At 41.8% G+C, this 19,055-nt stretch overlaps 1 protein-coding gene across 6 annotated transcripts in view; it reads left to right on the forward strand.

Annotated features, from left to right (window-relative positions):
• Positions 1-19,055, forward strand: part of LOC139375456 (phosphofurin acidic cluster sorting protein 2) — a 141,373-nt gene that overhangs the window by 72,500 nt on the left and 49,818 nt on the right. For all 6 annotated transcript variants that reach the window (XM_071117260.1, XM_071117261.1, XM_071117255.1 and 3 more), the window contains exons 2-3: positions 15,378-15,465; positions 17,569-17,658. In XM_071117260.1, coding sequence (XP_070973361.1) covers positions 15,378-15,465; positions 17,569-17,658 — 178 coding nt within the window. The remainder of the gene's footprint in view (positions 1-15,377; positions 15,466-17,568; positions 17,659-19,055) is intronic.

Consider the following 19,055-nt stretch of genomic DNA (forward strand, 5'->3'; position numbering starts at 1 on the left):
GGGGCGGCAGGGTAGCCTAGTGGTTAGAGTGTAGAGGAGGTAGGGTAGCCTAGTGGTTGGAGTGGAGGGGCGGCAGGGTAGCCTAGTGGTTAGAGTGTAGAGGAGGTAGGGCAGCCTAGTGGTTAGAGTGGAGGGGCGGCAGGGTAGCCTAGTGGTTAGAGTGGAGGGGCGGCAGGGTAGCCTAGTGGTTAGAGTGGAGGGGCGGCAGGGTAGCCTAGTGGTTAGAGTGGAGGGGCGGCAGGGTAGCCTAGTGGTTAGAGTGGAGGGGCGGCAGGGTAGCCTAGTGGTTAGAGTGGAGGGGCGGCAGGGTAGCCTAGTGGTTAGAGCGTTGGACTAGTAACCGGAAGGTTGCGAGTTCATATCCCCGAGCTGACAAGGTACAAATCTGTCGTTCTGCCCCTGAACAAGGCAGTTAACCCACTGTTCCTAGGCCATCAATGTAAATAAGAATTTGTTCTTAACTGACTTGCCTAGTTAAATAAAGGTTAAATAAAGGTAAAATAAAAATAAAACGATGATGTGCCATTTAACTTACATTTAGTTAAGAGTTTAACTGACTTGGTTAAAGTTATATCAGCCAGGGCGCTGTACTGCAGCGCCAGCTGTGCCATCAGAGACTCTGGGTTCGCGCCCAGGCTCTGTCGCGACCGGGAGGTCCGTGGGGCGACGCACAATTGGCCTAGCGTCGCCCGGGTTAGGGAGGGCTTGGCCGGTAGGGAAATCCTTGTCTCATCACGCACCAGCGACTCCTGTGGCTGGCCGGGTGCAGTGCGCGCTAACCAAGGTGGCCAGGTGCACGGTGTTTCCTCCGACACATTGGTGCGGCTGGCTTCCGGGTTGGATACGCGCTGTGTTAAGAAGCAGTGCGGCTTGGTTGGGCTGTGTATCGGAGGACGCATGACTTTCAACCTTCGTCTCTTCCGAGCCCGTACGGGAGTTGTAGCGATGAGACAAGATAGTAGCTACTAACAATTGGAGACCAAAAAAAAAAAAAAAAGTTATATCAACCAACTACTTTATTACCTCGGTACTTCAGGCTGTTGTCTAAAGTCTAAGCTTTTTTTCCTTCTGTTTTTAAAATAGTTGTTTTATTTATTTTTTGCAGTGGCATTTCAAAAGGCTTCGAGCCAAGACTTCAATTTGTTCATAACGGACTTGGTGAAGTAAAAGGTATAAATATATTAAATCAAATGTCCTCCTGTAATGTGTTTTTTAGACCTATTTCCTGTTTTTTCAATGTGGTTGTATTTAATAGTGTCCTGTCCTCCATCGGTTATTCTAGGAATCAACATCAATCCCAGTTAAAGGACAGTTTCAAAAATCTATTTTTATTGGTCACATGGTTATCAGATGTTATTGGTCACATGGTTATCAGATGTTAATGGTCACATGGTTATCAGATGTTAATGGTCACATGGTTATCAGATGTTAATGGTCACATGGTTATCAGATGTTAATGGTCACATGGTTATCAGATGTTAATGGTCACATGGTTATCAGATGTTAATGGTCACATGGTTATCAGATGTTAATGGTCACATGGTTATCAGATGTTAATGGTCACATGGTTATCAGATGTTAATGGTCACATGGTTATCAGATGTTAATGGTCACATGGTTAGCAGATGTTATTGGTCACATACACATGGTTAGCAGATGTTATTGGTCACATGGTTATCAGATGTTAATGGTCACATGGTTAGCAGATGTTATTGATCACATGGTTAGCAGATGTTATTGGTCACATGGTTAGCAGATGTTATTGGTCACATGGTTAGCAGATGTTATTGGTCACATGGTTAGCAGATGTTATTGGTCACATGGTTAGCAGATGTTATTGGTCACATGGTTAGCAGATGTTAATACGAGTGTAGCGAAATGCTTGTGCTTCTAGTTCCGACAATGCAGTAATAACCAACGAGTAATCTAACCTAACAAGTCCAAAACTACTACCTTATACACACAAGTGTAAAGGAATGAAAGAATATGTACATAAAGATACAGTGCCTTGCGAAAGTATTCGGCCCCCTTGAACTTTGCGACCTTTTGCCACATTTCAGGCTTCAAACATAAAGATATAAAACTGTATTTTTTTGTGAAGAATCAACAACAAGTGGGACACAATCATGAAGTGGAACGACATTTATTGGATATTTCAAACTTTTTTAACAAATCAAAAACTGAAAATTGGGCGTGCAAAATTATTCAGCCCCTTTACTTTCAGTGCAGCAAACTCTCTCCAGAAGTTCAGTGAGGATCTCTGAATGATCCAATGTTGACCTAAATGACTAATGATGATAAATACAATCCACCTGTGTGTAATCAAGTCTCCGTATAAATGCACCTGCACTGTGATAGTCTCAGAGGTCCGTTAAAAGCGCAGAGAGCATCATGAAGAACAAGGAACACACCAGGCAGGTCCGAGATACTGTTGTGAAGAAGTTTAAAGCCGGATTTGGATACAAATAGATTTCCCAAGCTTTAAACATCCCAAGGAGCACTGTGCAAGCGATAATATTGAAATGGAAGGAGTATCAGACCACTGCAAATCTACCAAGACCTGGCCGTCCCTCTAAACTTTCAGCTCATACAAGGAGAAGACTGATCAGAGATGCAGCCAAGAGGCCCATGATCACTCTGGATGAACTGCAGAGATCTACAGCTGAGGTGGGAGACTCTGTCCATAGGACAACAATCAGTCGTATATTTCACAAATCTGGCCTTTATGGAAGAGTGGCAAGAAGAAAGCCATTTCTTAAAGATATCCATAAAAAGTGTCGTTTAAAGTTTGCCGCAAGCCACCTGGGAGACACACCAAACATGTGGAAGAAGGTGCTCTGGTCAGATGAAACCAAAATTGAACTTTTTTGGCAACAATGCAAAACGTTATGTTTGGCGTAAAAGCAACACAGCTGAACACACCATCCCCACTGTCAAACATGGTGGTGGCAGCATCATGGTTTGGGCCTGCTTTTCTTCAGCAGGGACAGGGAAGATGGTTAAAATTGATGGGAAGATGGATGGAGCCAAATACAGGACCATTCTGGAAGAAAACCTGATGGAGTCTGCGAAAGACCTGAGACTGGGACGGAGATTTGTCTTCCAACAAGACAATGATCCAAAACATAAAGCAAAATCTACAATGGAATGGTTCAAAAATAAACTTATCCAGGTGTTAGAATGGCCAAGTCAAAGTCCAGACCTGAATCCAATCGAGAATCTGTGGAAAGAACTGAAAACTGCTGTTCACAAATGCTCTCCATCCAACCTCACTGAGCTCGAGCTGTTTTGCAAGGAGGAATGGGAAAAAATGTCAGTCTCTCGATGTGCAAAACTGATAGAGACATACCCCAAGCGACTTACAGCTGTAATCGCAGCAAAAGGTGGCGCTACAAAGTATTAACTTAAGGGGGCTGAATAATTTTGCACGCCCAATTTTTTAGTTTTTGATTTGTTAAAAAAGTTTGAAATATCCAATAAATGTCGTTCCACTTCATGATTGTGTCCCACTTGTTGTTGATTCTTCACAAAAAAATACAGTTTTATATCTTTATGTTTGAAGCCTGAAATGTGGCAAAAGGTCGCAAAGTTCAAGGGGGCCGAATACTTTCGCAAGGCACTGTATATGAATGAGTGATGGTACAGAGCGGCATAGGCAAGATGCAGTAGATGGTATCGAGTACAGTATATACATATGAGATGAGTAATGTAGGGTATGTAAACAAAGTGGCATAGTTTAAAGTGGCTAGTGATACATGTATAGTTTGGTGGTCTCTCCCGAGTCTCTAGGGTTCCCCAGTACTGGGCTATTTCTGCATCTGAGATGGAAACCTAATTCCTGTATTACGTAGTGCACTACTTTTGGCCAGAGCACTATATAGAGAATAGGGTGCCATTGGGGATGAAGTAGTGCACTACTTTTGGCCAGAGCACTATATAGAGAATAGGGTGCCATTGGGGATGAAGTAGTGCACTACTTTTGGCCAGAGCACTATATAGAGAATAGGGTGCCATTGGGGATGAAGTAGTGCACTACTTTTGGCCAGAGCACTATATAGAGAATAGGGTGCCATTGGGGATGAAGTAGTGCACTACTTTTGGCCAGAGCACTATATAGAGAATAGGGTGTCATTTGGGACTCAGACGCTAGTTCTATTACTGTCCCCTGACAGACAGCCCCCCCCCCCCCCTTAGTCCACAGCTCTCTGTATCTCTCCTGTTACTGTCCCCAGACAGACAGGCCCCCCCTTAGTCCACAGCTCTCTGTATCTCTCCTATTACTGTCCCCTGACAGACAGCCCCCCCCCCTTAGCCCACATCTCTCTGTATCTCTCCTATTACTGTCCCCTGACAGAGCCCCCCCCCCCACACACACACACAGAAAAAGCCTATTCATAATGTTTTTCTGGAGCAGTAGTTTTTGCCAATATAAATGATATTGCTTTTTATTGTTTTTATATATATTTTCTGGATGTGTTATAAATCAAATCACATTTTATTGGTCACATACACATATTTATCAGATGTTATTGCTGGTGTAGTGAAATGCTTGTGTTTCCGAGCTTCAACAGTGCAGTAATATCTAACAATTCACAACAATAGACACATCTAAAAGTAAAAGAATGGAGTTAAGAAATATATAAATATTAGGATGAGCAATGTCGGAGTGGCATTGATTAATGCGAGTGTAGCGAAATGCTTGTGCTTCTAGTTCCGACAATGCAGTAATAACCAACGAGTAATCTAACAATTCCACAACAACTACCTTATACACCACAAGTGTAAGGGGATAAAGAATATGTACATAAAGATATATGAATGAGTGATGGTACAGAACGGCATAGGCAAGATGCAGTAGATGGTATCGAGTACAGTATATACATATGTGATGAGTAATGTAGGGTATGTAAACATTACATAAAGTGTCATTGTTTAAAGTGACTAGTGATACATTTATTACATCCAATTTTCATTATTAAAGTGGTTGGAGTTGAGTCAGTATGTTGGCAGCAGCCACTCAATGTTAGTGGTGGCTGTTTAACAGTCTGATGGCCTTGATATCGAAGCTGTTTTTCAGTCTCTCGGTCCCAGCTTTGATGCACCTGTACTGACCTCGCCTTCTGGATGATAGCGGGGTGAACAGGCAGTGGTTGGTTGGGTGGTGGTTGTCCTTGATGATCTTTATGGCCTTCCTGTGACATCGGGTGCTGTAGGTGTCCTGGAGGGCAGGCAGTGGGCTGAACATGCACCCTTGTTGGGCCTCTGTGTTGAGGATCAGCAAAGTGGAGATGTTGTTTCCTACCTTCACCACCTGGGGGTGTCCCGTCAGGAAGTCCAGGACTCAAATGCACAGGGCAGGGTTCAGACCCAGGGCCCCGAGATTGATGATGAGCTAGGTGGTTGCTATGGTGTTGAAGGCTGAGCTATAGTCAATGATCAGCATTCTTACATAGGTATTCCTCTTGTCCAGATGGGATAGGGCAGTGTGCAGTGTGGTTGAGATTGCATAGGTCTTTGGACCTATTGGGGCGGTAATCAAATTGAAGTTTGTCTAGGGTGTCAGGTAGTGAGTCCTACGGGGCGATAGTCATTTAGTTCAGTTGTCGTTGCTTTCTTGGGGCACAGCGGTCTAAGTCACTGCATCTCACTGCTAGAGGCATCACTACAAACACCCTGGGTTCGAATCCAGGCTGTATCACAACTGGCTGTGATTGGGAGTCCCGTAGGGCGGCGCACAAATGGCTTATAGTCGTCCGGGTTTGGTCGGTGTAAGGCGTCATTGTAAAGTTAAATGAAGGTTAAAAAAATAAAAAAAACAATGGTGGACATCTTGAAGCAAGCGTGGACAGCAGACTGGGATAGGGAGAGATTGAATGTGTCAGTAAACAGCCAGCTGGTCTGCGCATGCTCTGAGGACGCGGGATGCCGTCTGCCTTGCGAGGGTTAACAGGTTAAAATGTCTTATTCACGTCGGCCACGAAAAACAGTAACATACTACGCCGCCAGGGAATCAAATCCTGCAGTGCCAGACGTGTCCCCCTGCTTAAGCCAATACATGTCCAGGCCCGTCTGAAGTTTGCTAGAGAGCATTTGGATGAGCCAGAAGAAGATTGGGAGAATGTCATATGGTCAGATGAAACCAAAATATAACTTTTTGGTAAAAACTCAACTCGTCGTGTTTGGAGGACAAAGAATGCTGAGTTGCATCCAAAGAACACCATGCCTACTGTGAAGCATGGGGGTGGAAACATCATGCTTTGGGGTTGTTTTTCTGCAAAGGGACCAGGACGACTGATCCGTATAAAGGAAAGAATGAATGGGGCCATGTATCGTGAGATTTTGAGTGAAAACCTCCTTCCATCAGCAAGGGCATTGAAGATGAAACATGGCTGGGTCTTTCAGCATGACAATGATCCCAAAAACACCGTCCGGGCAACAAAGGAGTGGCTTCGTAAGAAGCATTTCAAGGTCCTGGAGTGGCCTAGCCAGTCTCCAGATCTCAACCCCATAGAAAATCTTTGGAGGGAGTTGAAAGTCCGTGTTGCCCAGCAACAGCCCCAAAACATCACTGCTCTAGAGGAGATCTGCATGGAGGAATGGGCCAAAATACCAGCAACAGTGTGTGAAAACCTTGTGAAGACTTACAGAAAACGTTTGACCTCTGTCATTGCCAACAAAGGGTATATAACAAAGTATTGAGATTAACTTTTGGAATTGACCAAATACTTATTTTCCACCATTATTTGCAAATAAATTCATAAAAAATCCTACAATGTGATTTTCTGGATTTTTCTCATTTTGTCTGTCATAGTTGAAGTGTACCTATGATGAAAATTACAGGCCTCTCTCATCTTTTTAAGTGGGAGAACTTGCACAATTGGTGGCTGACTAAATACTTTTTTGCCCCACTGTACATTGTGATTCATTGTGATTTTAACAGAGAAAGCATCGAGGTAATGATTTCTGTTTTACATACCATTTTGGAAATGTTGATCCCAATGTCACACATTGGCCCTATTTATTTACAGGAAGACCCATATTAAGATCCAGGTTTCTTTTTCAAATGAGCCCTGTAATGTTATGTGCCCACCCCGCCCCACCCCCCTACCTATAATGTATACTGTTAGAAGGATTTTAAACGTACAGTTCCTTCAGAAAGTAGTCACACCCCTTGACCTTTTCCACATTTTGTTGTGTTACAGCCTGAATTTACAATCGATTTAAATTGATTTTTGTTTTGTTTTTTCTTCACTGGTTGACACACAATCACCCCATAATGTCAAAGTGGAATGTTTTTGGTATGTTTTTTCAAAATGTTTACAAAATTTAATACAAAATGAAAAAACAGATGTCTTGAGTCAATAAGTTTTCAACCCCTTTCATTGTTCTATCACGGAGCTGGAGTAGATGACATGACTAAGCTGCTCCCGAATGGACTACGTCAGGACATGGACATCGATTCTATCCTAGTCCATGTGGGTTTTAAATGACAATATGAAGGGCAGCTCTGAACAGTTGAAACTGCATTTTCAAGAGCTGATTGACTACCTGCTAGACACTAATAAAAGAGCCATCATATCTGACTCTGTGCCCTTCTCTGAATCATGGCATTGAACTCTTTAGCAGGAGTCTCTCTCTTAACAACTGGCTACGTGGTTATTGCAGCTCAATGGGTGTAACAACAATGGGAAAGTAATTCTGCTTTCAAAGTTGGATGAACTTGTAAACTCTCTTTCGACAAAATTACCCTTGAAAGTTTTGGTACATACCGGAGAGCTCTTCTTGGTCTACACCCATTCAGCATCTTTCACACCCTGTTAAGATTTAGCCCCACCCATTCAGCATTGTTCACACCCTGTTAAGATTTAGCCCCACCCATCTCTTTAAGGATTCACATGTGAGGTCATGTACTAAACAACCAAAGACTTCAAGACTAAAGGCTGGTTTATACTACAGGTCTGTTCGTACAATTAATCTGGAGTGCCAGTGTGCTCTGGACATTCGTAAACTGTGTTGTCAGATTGGCCGTTGGTAAATTCAGAGCGTTGTCAGTTTATCCGTTGGTAAATTCAGAGCGTTGTCAGTTTGTCTGTTGGTAAATTCAGAGCGTTGTCAGTTTGTCCGTTGGTAAATTCAGAGCGTTGTCAGTTTGTCCGTTGGTAAATTCAGAGCGTTGTCAGTTTGTCCGTTGGTAAATTCAGAGCGTTGTCAGTTTGTCCGTTGGTAAATTCAGAGCGTTGTCAGTTTGTCCGTTGGTAAATTCAGAGCGTTGTCAGTTTGTCCGTTGGTAAATTCAGAGCGTTGTCAGTTTGTCCGTTGGTAAATTCAGAGCGTTGTCAGTTTGTCCGTTGGTAAATTCAGAGCGTTGTCAGTTTGTCCGTTGGTAAATTCAGAGCGTTGTCAGTTTGTCCGTTGGTAAATTCAGAGCGTTGTCAGTTTGTCCTTTGGTAAATTCAGAGCGTTGTCAGTTTGTCCGTTGGTAAATTCAGAGCGTTGTCAGTTTGTCCGTTGGTAAATTCAGAGCGTTGTCAGTTTGTCCGTTGGTAAATTCAGAGCGTTGTCAGTTTGTCTGTTGGTAAATTCAGAGCGTTTCACTCCCGGAGCGTTCAGAGCCACACTGGACGCTCTGGCCGAGGAGTGTGGTTTGATCCGAGCGTTCTGACCTAACAGCAGCAGTCAAGCACCCAAGCTAACTGGCTAACGTCGGCTAGCTTGTCACCTACTTCCAGACACAAATGAGAGAACCCTTCACTCTGACCATTTTACTCTCCCTAGCAGAGCTGGTTAGGCTGTTTTCATGTTATCCAGAGCGTTGGTGAATGCGACGGCTGCTGGCAACAATTTAATTACGCTTTTTTTGGCCGACGTTTACTGACACCGGCCATATTCAACGGGTGTTGAGCGTTCGTAAATTCGTCAGTTATTCTGTGCTCTGGCACACTCAGACGAGAGTGCTCGGAAATTACGTCTATCGACAGTTGTTGCAGAGACATCATAAGCATTCTGTTGAAATAGTTACTTGCATAGCAGAGTCTTGTGTTTAGACACGTAGCTAGCTAGCTAAACAGTTAACCATAATCCCAACTCAAAATGTTACTACCCTGCATGAATCTGCAGGGTTGTCCGGGTTAGGGAGGGCTTGGTCGGTAGGGATGTCCTTGTCTCATCGCGCACCAGTGACTCCTGTGGCGGGCCGGGCGCAGTGCGCGCTAGCCAAGGTCGCCAGGTGCACGGTGTTTCCTCCGACACATTGGTGCGGCTGGCTTCCGGGTTGGATGCGCGCTGTGTTAAAGAAGCAGTGCGGCTAGGTTGTGTATCGGAGGACGCATGACTTTCAACCTTCGTCTCTCCCGAGCCCGTACGGGAGTTGTAGCGATGAGACAAGATAGTAGCTACTACAACAATTGGATACTACGAAATTGGGGAGAAAAAAATAAAAAAAAACACATGAAAGTTCACATGTTCCAGAAGGCATTTCTGCCAAAAAAACAAGTCACCTAAAGCCCATTGTTGTGGGAAGCTGCTATTGATCACCAAGTGCTAACAGTCAGTATCTGGATAACACGTGTGAAATGCTCGATAACTTATGTGATATCAACAGAGAGGTGTATTTTCTGGGTGATTTTTAATATTGACTGGCTTTCATCAAGCTGCCCACTCAAGAAAAAGCTTGAATCTGTAACCAGTGCCTGCAAGCTGGTTCAGGTTATCAGTGAACCTACCAGGGTAGTTACAAACAGCACAGGAATGACATCATCAACGTGTATGGATCACATCTTTACTAATGCTGCAGACGTGCTTGAAAGCAGAATCCAGATTCATTGGATGTAGTGATCACCATATAGTAGCCATATCTAGAAAAAACAACATTCCAAAGGCTGGGCCTAATATATACGTTTTATAGGGATTCCTGTGTTGTTGATGTAAAGAATATTTGTTGGTCTGTGGTGTGTAATGAGGAGCAACCAGACACTGCACTTGACACATTTATGAAATAGTTTATCCCAGTTACTAATAAGCAATGCACTCATTAAGAAAATGACTGTTAAAAACTGTTAAATCCTTGGATTGACGAGGAATTAAAGAATATATATATAGTTGAGAGGGATGAGGCAAAAGGAATGGCAAACAAGTCTGGCAGCACAACCGATTGGCTAACGTCCTGCAAACTGATAAATCATGTGACTAAACTGAATAAAAAGAAGAAAAAACTACACTATGAAGCAAAGATAAATGACATGAAGAATAATTAAAGACATTTTGGGAAAAAAGGCAAACTCGGCTCCATCATTCATTGAATCAGATGGCTCGTTCATTACAAAACCAACTGATATTGCCAACTACTTTTAATGATTTCTTCATTGGCAAGATTAGCACATTTAGGCATGGCGTGCCAGCAACAAACGCTGACACTACACGTCCAAGTATATCGGACCAAATTATGAAAGACAAGCATTGTAAGTGAGTGTGTGAAGAGGTGAAAACATTATTGTTGTCAATCAACAATGACAAGCCACCGGGGTCTGACAACTTGGATGGAAAATGACTGAGGATAATTGCGGATGATATTGCTACTCCTATTTGTCATATCTTCAATTTAAGCCTACTAGAGAGTGAGTGTGTGCCCTCAGGCCTGGAGGGAAGCAACTGGCTCAAATAGTCGACCAATCAGCCTGTTACCAACCCTTAGTAAAGTTTGGGGAAAAATGGTGTTTGACCAGATACAATGCTATATTACAGTAAACAAATAATAGTGTTTAACATGATTTTTGAATGACTACCTCATCTCTGTACCCCACACATGCAATAATCTGTAAGGTCACTCAGTCGAGCAGTGAATTTCAAACACAGATTCCACCACAAAGACCAGGGAGGTTTTCCAATGCCTCGCAAAGAAGGTCACCTATTGGTAGATGGGTACATTTTTAAAACCAGACATCGAATATCCCTTTGAGCATGGTGTAGTAATTAATTACACTTTGGATGGTGTATCAAAACACCCAGTCACTACAAAGATACAGGAATCCTTCCTAACTCAGTTGCCGGAGAGGAAGGAAACCGCTCAGGGATTTTCACCATGAGGCCAATAGTGACTTTAAAACAGTTACAGAGTTTAATGGCTGTGATAAGAAGAAACTGAGGATGGATCAGCAACATTGTAGTTACTTCACAATACTAACCTAAATGACAGAATGAAAAGAAGGAAGCCTGGCCAGAATACAAATATTCCGAAACATGCATCCTGTTTACAACAAGGCAAACTGCAAAAAATATGGCAAACCAATTAATTGTCCTGAACACAAAATGTTATGTTTGGTGCAAATCCAATACAACACATTATTGAGAACCACTCTATATTTTCAAGCATAGTGGTGGCTGCATCATGTTATGAGTATGCTTGTAATCTTTATGGACTGTGTGGAGTTTTTCAGGATAAAAAACATAATTGAATGGAGCTAAGTACAAGCAAAGCACATGGTTGAATAGTCAAGATATAGTAGTGTTTTTTCATTTTTTCAGTCATATTTTGTGTAGATACATTTAAATCCCACTTTGTAACACAACAAAATGTGAAAGAAGTCCAGGGGTGTGAATACTTCCAGAAGACGCTGAACTAGCCCAGAAACAACCGAGTGGTGATGTTGGGGTCTGTTGCATAAAACTGCTAGCCCATTCTTATTTATATTTATAAACTGGTGATGTTGACTTGAAGGAAAACGCTTGGGGCAGTAACCGAAAGGTTACGGGTTCAAATACCGGAGCCGACAAAGTAAAAAAAAAAAATGTAACTGTGCCCTTGAGCAAGGCACTTAACCCTAATTGCTTCAGGAGCGCTGTACAATGGCTACCCTGGCCATGACCCCCACACTCTGCGGTTGTCTCGGGGATATGCAAGAAACAGTTTCATTACGCACTTATGTGTAACAGGACAAATATAAACAACCCCCAAATTATTATTATTATTATTATTATTATTATTATTACATGGCAGGCAGTTGTTTAGACTACAACCTATAACCAGGCACCATGCCCTCAGTGTTACAACCTACAATTCTACTATCCTACTATTCGACCATGCTGGTCATTTATGAACATTTGAACATCTTGGCCATGTTCTGTTATAATCTCCACCCGGCACAGACAGAAGAGGACTGGCCACCCCACATAGCCTGGTTCCTCTCTAGGTTTCTTCCTAGGTTTTGGCCTTTCTAGGGAGTTTTTCCTAGCCACCGTGCTTCTACACCTGCATTGCTTGCTGTTTGGGGTTTTTGGCTGGGTTTCTGTACAGCACTTTGAGATATCAGCTGATGTACGAAGGGCTATAAAAATAAATTTGATTTGATTTACAACCAGGCACTATGTCCTCAGTGTTACAACCTACAACCAGGCACCATGCCCTCAGTGTTACAACCTACAACCAGGCACTATGCCCTCAGTGTTACAACCTACAACCAGGCACTATGCCCTCAGTGTTACAACCTACAACCAGGCACCATGTCCTCAGTGTTACAACCTACAACCAGGCACCATGCCCTCAGTGTTACAACCTACAACCAGGCACCATGTCCTCAGTGTTACAACCTACAACAGGCACCATGTCCTCAGTGTTACAACCTACAATCAGGCACCATGCCCTCAGTGTTACAACCTACAACCAGGCACCATGCCCTCAGTGTTACAACCTACAACCAGGCACTATGCCCTCAGTGTTACAACCTACAACCAGGCACCATGTCCTCAGTGTTACAACCTACAACCAGGCACCATGTCCTCAGTGTTACAACCTACAACCAGGCACCATGTCCTCAGTGTTACAACCTACAACCAGGCACCATGTCCTCAGTGTTACAACCTACAACCAGGCACCATGCCCTCAGTGTTACAACCTACAACCAGGCACCATGTCCTCAGTGTTACAGCCTACAATCAGGCACCATGCCCTCAGTGTTACAACCTGTTAACATGTTACATGTCTCCAAACCTGGCTAACACCTAACTCTCTGTAGTGCGCTGCTTGTACTCCATTTCATTGCGTAACACGACAAGAGTGGCAAGGATTGGAATGATGAAGCGTACAGACTGGATTTCTCTTGAAACCTGGTCATTTTTTTGGGGGGGGGGTTACTGGAATGTTTCCACTCCTGGAAGCCAGGTTTCCCAAGCAGCTAACTTCTCGTATTGGAACGAAGATGTAGTGAAAAAGCTAAACGGAACAGTTCTCACATAGAAGGAATAGTAATGTATTGTTTATCTTCCCAAACACAGTGAGGGCCTCATTAAAACCCCCTCCAGTTATCACATTGCAGCTCTAGTAAAGACGACTGCCTGCCATCCACTTCCACTTTACCCTCTTTTAACCTGGGTCCCAAATGGCATCATATTCACTATATAGTGCACTATTTAGATGGCACCTATTTGTGGAATAGGGTGCCATTTTGGGGACAAGAAGGTATTAGTCTGCCCGGTCTGAGATGTTGGCAGTTTACCCTCTTCTCCTTCTCTAGCCAGAACTAGACAGAGTAGAGGTAAGTGGAAGAGGATTTATCCTTTACCTCAGACACCCTTAGGTAGCATCAAGCAACACTATCAAGTCCAGCTTTTTGAACAAGGTCTGTGTACTTTATAGCCAATTTCTGTTGTTTGTTTTCTCTCTCAGAAAGACCAGTCTGGCATCTCTTCTCTATCATTTCTTTAGACAACTCAGTTTCTTCATTTTTTTTTGTGTGTGTTTTTTTCTTTCATTTAAGAGCTGTGGCTTTTGGATGGAAATTGGAGAGTTAGCCTATCACAGTGAGTTCATGCATAAGTCGGATTTAAAAATGTTCACGAGTCGGAGTCTTGTTCAGTAGAGAGTTGAGATAAAACTAGACTACTTAGCCTTTTCCATGAAATGATCACTGTCAGAAGACTTGTGGGTTGGGATGACATCCTCTGATTCACGTCTTCTGGGTTATTGGTTAAACACAGTTGATGACGGCATGATGGGTTACACAGGTCTACAGGGTTTAACTGTCAATCATCCCGTTTACCCAACATGATACTATTTGATTATTTAAACAACTTTCAGACTAATAACAATTTACAGACTAATAACAATTTACAGACTAATAACAATTTACAGACTAATAACTTTCAGACTAATAACAATTTACAGACTAATAACAATTTACAGACTAATAACTTTCAGACTAATAACAATTTACAGACTAATAACAACTTACAGACTAATAACAATTTACAGACTAATAACAATTTACAGACTAATAACAATTTACAGACTAATAACTTTCAGACTAATAACAACTTACAGACTAATAACAACTTACAGACTAATAACAACTTACAGACTAATAACAATTTAGAGACTAAACAACTTTCAGACTAATTACTTTCAGACTAATAACAACTTACAGACTAATAACAATTTACAGACTAATAACAATTTAGAGACTAAACAACTTTCAGACTAATTACTTTCAGACTAATAACAACTTACAGACTAATAACAACTTACAGACTAATAACTTTCAGACTAATAACAATTTACAGACTAATAACAATTTACAGACTAATAACAACTTACAGACTAATAACAATTACAGACTAATAACAACTTTCAGACTAATAACTTTCAGACTAATAACAATTTACAGACTAATAACAATTTAGAGACTAAACAACTTTCAGACTAATTACTTTCAGACTAATAACAATTTACAGACTAATAACAACTTACAGACTAATAACAATTTACAGACTAATAACAATTTAGAGACTAAACAACTTTCAGACTAATAACAATTTACAGACTAATAACAATTTAGAGACTAAACAACTTTCAGACTAATAACAATTTACAGACTAATAACAATTTAGAGACTAAACAACTTTCAGACTAATAACAACTTTCAGACTAATAACAACTTACAGACTAATAACAATTTACAGACTAATAACAATTTAGAGACTAAACAACTTTCAGACTAATAACTTACAGACTAATAACAACTTAGACTAATAACAACTTACAGACTAATAACAACTTACAGACTAATAACAACTTTCAGACTAATAACTTACAGACTAATAACAACTTACAGACTAATAACAACTTACAGACTAATAACTTTCAGACTAATAACAACTTACAGACTAATAGACTTGATGACGGTTTGGGTTTCTATGTTTATGGGCGGCTAACAGGGATGTGATTTGACTGTGAGGCTTACAAAGGATGTGTTTTGACTGTGAATTATCTGTTTACTCAAACATTGTAATATTATAAAGGTCTGTCTGCCTGCCGGTCTTTTGTGGGGGTTCTCTGTGTGTGCGTTAGAGACCAGTTGTAATTCGTGTCTCTTATCGTCTGTGTGCAGGTTGTGCAGTCTGACTCTGAAGAGGTTGGTGGTCCTGAGGGAGCTGGATAAGGAGCTCATCTCTGTGGTCATCGCTGTCAAAATCCAGGTATGACCATCGCGTTCACCTTCAGAAACACCTCACGTGGCTGGAGGTACGACAGGGACACACCCGGATGCAATATCTACGCATACTGTACACACAATATAAATGCTGCATTTACACACAGAGCTCACACATACAAGTGCATTCAGAAAGTATTCAGACCCCCTTGACTTTTCCCACATTTTGTTACGTTTTATAGCCTTATTCTAAAATTGATTAAATTGTTTTTCCCCCTCATCAATCTATACACAATACCCTATAATGACAAAGCAAAAACAGGTTTTTGGAAATGTTTTCAAAAAAATAAATAAACAGAAATATGACATTTACATAAGTATTCAGACCCTTTACTCAGTGCTTTGTTGAAGCACCTTTGGCAGCGATTACAGCCTCGAGTCTTCTTGGGTACGACGCTACAAGCTTGACACACCTGTATTTGTGGAGTTTCTCCCATTCTTCTCTGCAGATCCTCTCCAGCTCTGTCAGGTTGGATAGGGAGCTGTTGTCTTTGCTGTGTGCTTAGGGTCGTTGGAGTGTGAACCTTCACCCCAATCTGAGGTTCTGAGCATTCTGGAGCAGGTTTTCATCAAGGATCTTTCTGTACTTTGCTCCGTTCATCTTTCCTTCGATCCTGACGAGTCTCCCAGTCCCTGCTGCTGAAAAACAACCCCCCACAGCATGATGCTGCCACCACCATGCTTCACCGTAGGGATAGTGCCAGGTTTCCTCCAGACGTGACGCTTGGCATTCAGGCCAAAGAGTTCATTCTTTGTTTCATCAGACCAGATAATCTTGTTTCTCGTGGTCTGAGACTCCTTAAGGTGCATTTTGGAAAATTCCAAGCGGTTTGTCATGCACTTTTTTACTAAGGAATGGCTTCTGTCTGGCCACTCTACCATAAAGGCCTGATTGGCGGAGTGCTGCAGAGATGGTTGTTCTTCTAGAAGGTTCTCCCATCTCCATAGAGGAACTCTAGAGCTCTGTCAGAGTGACCATTGGGTTCCAAACTTCTTCCATTTAAGAATGATGGAGGCCACTGTGTTCTTGGGGACCTTCAATGCTGCAGACATTTTTTGATACCCTTCCCCAGATCTGTGCCTCGACACAATCCTGTCTCGGAGCTCTACGGACAATTCCTTTGACCTCATGGCTTGGTTTTTGCTCTAACATTTACTGTCAACTGTGGGACCTTTATATAGACAGGTGTGTGTCTTTCTGAATTCATCACAGGTGGACTTCAATCAAATTGTAGAAACATCTCAAGGATGATCAATGGAAACAGGATTCACCTGAGCTCAATTTTGAGTCTCATAGCAAAGGGTCTGAATACTTATGTCAATAAGGTATTTGTGTTTAAAAAAAAAAATATTTATACATTTGCAAACATTTCTACAAACCTGTCGCTTTGTCATTATGAGGTATTGTGATGTCATTATGAGGTATTGTGATGTCATTATGAGGTATTGTGATGTCATTATGGGGTATTGTGATGTCATTATGAGGTATTGTGATGTCATTATGAGGTATTGTGATGTCATTATGGGGTATTGTGATGTCATTATGAGGTATTGTGATGTCATTATGAGGTATTGTGATGTCATTATGGGGTATTGTGATGTCATTATGAGGTATTGAGTGTTGATTGATTGAGGAAATCATTTAATTTAATCCATTTTAGAATTCAGGCTGTAACGTAACAAAATGTGGAAGAAGAGTCCAGGGGGTCTGAATACTTTCTGAATGCACTATACTGTATATCCTGTATGTACACTGCATGTCACACACATCCTGTCAGACAAATGCTATTCAACCTGGCTGATGTTTTTTCCCCGTGCATCACTTTCCCCTGCTTCCTCTACTGGTGCCTGCTGGTTGAATATTAGAGCTTTGTAGAGCATTGCTTAATTTAAAATGCAAGCCGAGATAATACCGTTGAGATTTATTTGTTTCTTTTTTTTTTAACATGACTTATAAAACGTAATCCTATGCAACATTAAGCTATTAAAAACAGTTCTTTCACTGCGCTATCACGGCATAAAACAGTCAAATCCTGGAGGGACTGGATAATGGAAATGAGTGCTGGTCTGATGTGGTTCCTTTCCCTAGGGTTCCAAGAGGATCCTGAGGTCCCATGAGATAGTGCTGCCCCCTAGTGGCTCAGTGGAGACTGACTTGGCTCTCACCTTCTCACTGCAGGTAAACACTAGATAGACTGACCTGGCTCTCACCTTCTCACTGCAGGTAAACACTAGATAGACTGACCTGGCTCTCACCTTCTCACTGCAGATAAACACTAGATAGACTGACCTGGCTCTCACCTTCTCACTGCAGGTAAACACTAGATAGACAGACTGACCTGGCTCTCACCTTCTCACTGCAGGTAAACACTAGATAGACAGACTGACCTGGCTCTCACCTTCTCACTGCAGGTAAACACTAGATAGACAGACTGACTTGGCTCTCACCTTCTCACTCTAGGTAAACACTCTAGATAAACATGTCTGTTGGCTTTTCTGCATATACAGAACCAGTCAAAAGTTTGGACACACCTACTCATTCAAGGGTTTTTCTTTATTTTTTACTATTTTCTACATTGTAGAATAATAGTGAAAACATCAAAACTATGAAATTAAACATATGGAATCATGTAGTAACCAAAAAAGTCTTAAACAAATCAAAAAATGTTTAATATTTTAGATTCCTCAAAGTAGCCACCTTGATGACCATGATCTTGATGACAGCTTTGCACACTCTTGGTATTCTCTCAACCAGCTTCATGAGGTAGTCACCTGGAATGCATTTCAATTAACAGGTGTGCCTTGTTAAAAGTTATTTTGTGGAATTTCTTTCCTTTTTAATGCATTTGAGCCAATCAGTTGTGTTGTGACACAGTAGGGGTGGGAAACAGAAGATAGCCCTATTTGGTAAAAGACCAAGTCCATATTATGTTAAGAACAGCTCAAATAAGCAAAGAGAAACAACAGTCCATCATTACTTTAAGACATGAAGGTCAGTCAATCATGAAAATTTCAAGAACTTTTAAAGTTTCTTCAAGTACAGTCGTAAAAACCAGTCGATGAAACTGGCTCTCATGAGGACCATCACAGGAAGACCCAGAGTTACCTCTGCTGCAGAGGATACATTCATCAGAGTTAACTGCACCTCAGTAATTGCAGCCCAATTAAATGCTTCACAGAGTTCAAGTAAAAGACACAATATCAACTGTTCAAGAGAAACCACTACTAAAGGACACCAATAAGAGGAATAGACTTGCTTGGGCCAAGAAACACGAACAATGGACATTAGACCAGTGGACATCTGTCATAATGTCTGATTAGTCCAAATTTCAGATTTTTGGTTCCGTGTCTTTGTGAGACGCAGAGTAGGTGAACGGATAATCTCTGCTTGTGTGGTTCCCACCGTGAAGCATGGAGGAGGAGGTGTGTGGGTGCTTTGTTGGTGACACTGTCTATGATTTATTTAGAATTCAAGGCACACTTAACAAGCATGGCTACCACAGCATTCTGCAGCGATTCCATCCGGTTTGTGCTTAGTGGGACTATCATTTGTTTTTCAACAGGACAATGACCCAA

Source organism: Oncorhynchus clarkii, chromosome 19, assembly GCF_045791955.1.
Source record: "Oncorhynchus clarkii lewisi isolate Uvic-CL-2024 chromosome 19, UVic_Ocla_1.0, whole genome shotgun sequence".
NCBI classification, from domain to species: domain Eukaryota; kingdom Metazoa; phylum Chordata; class Actinopteri; order Salmoniformes; family Salmonidae; genus Oncorhynchus; species Oncorhynchus clarkii.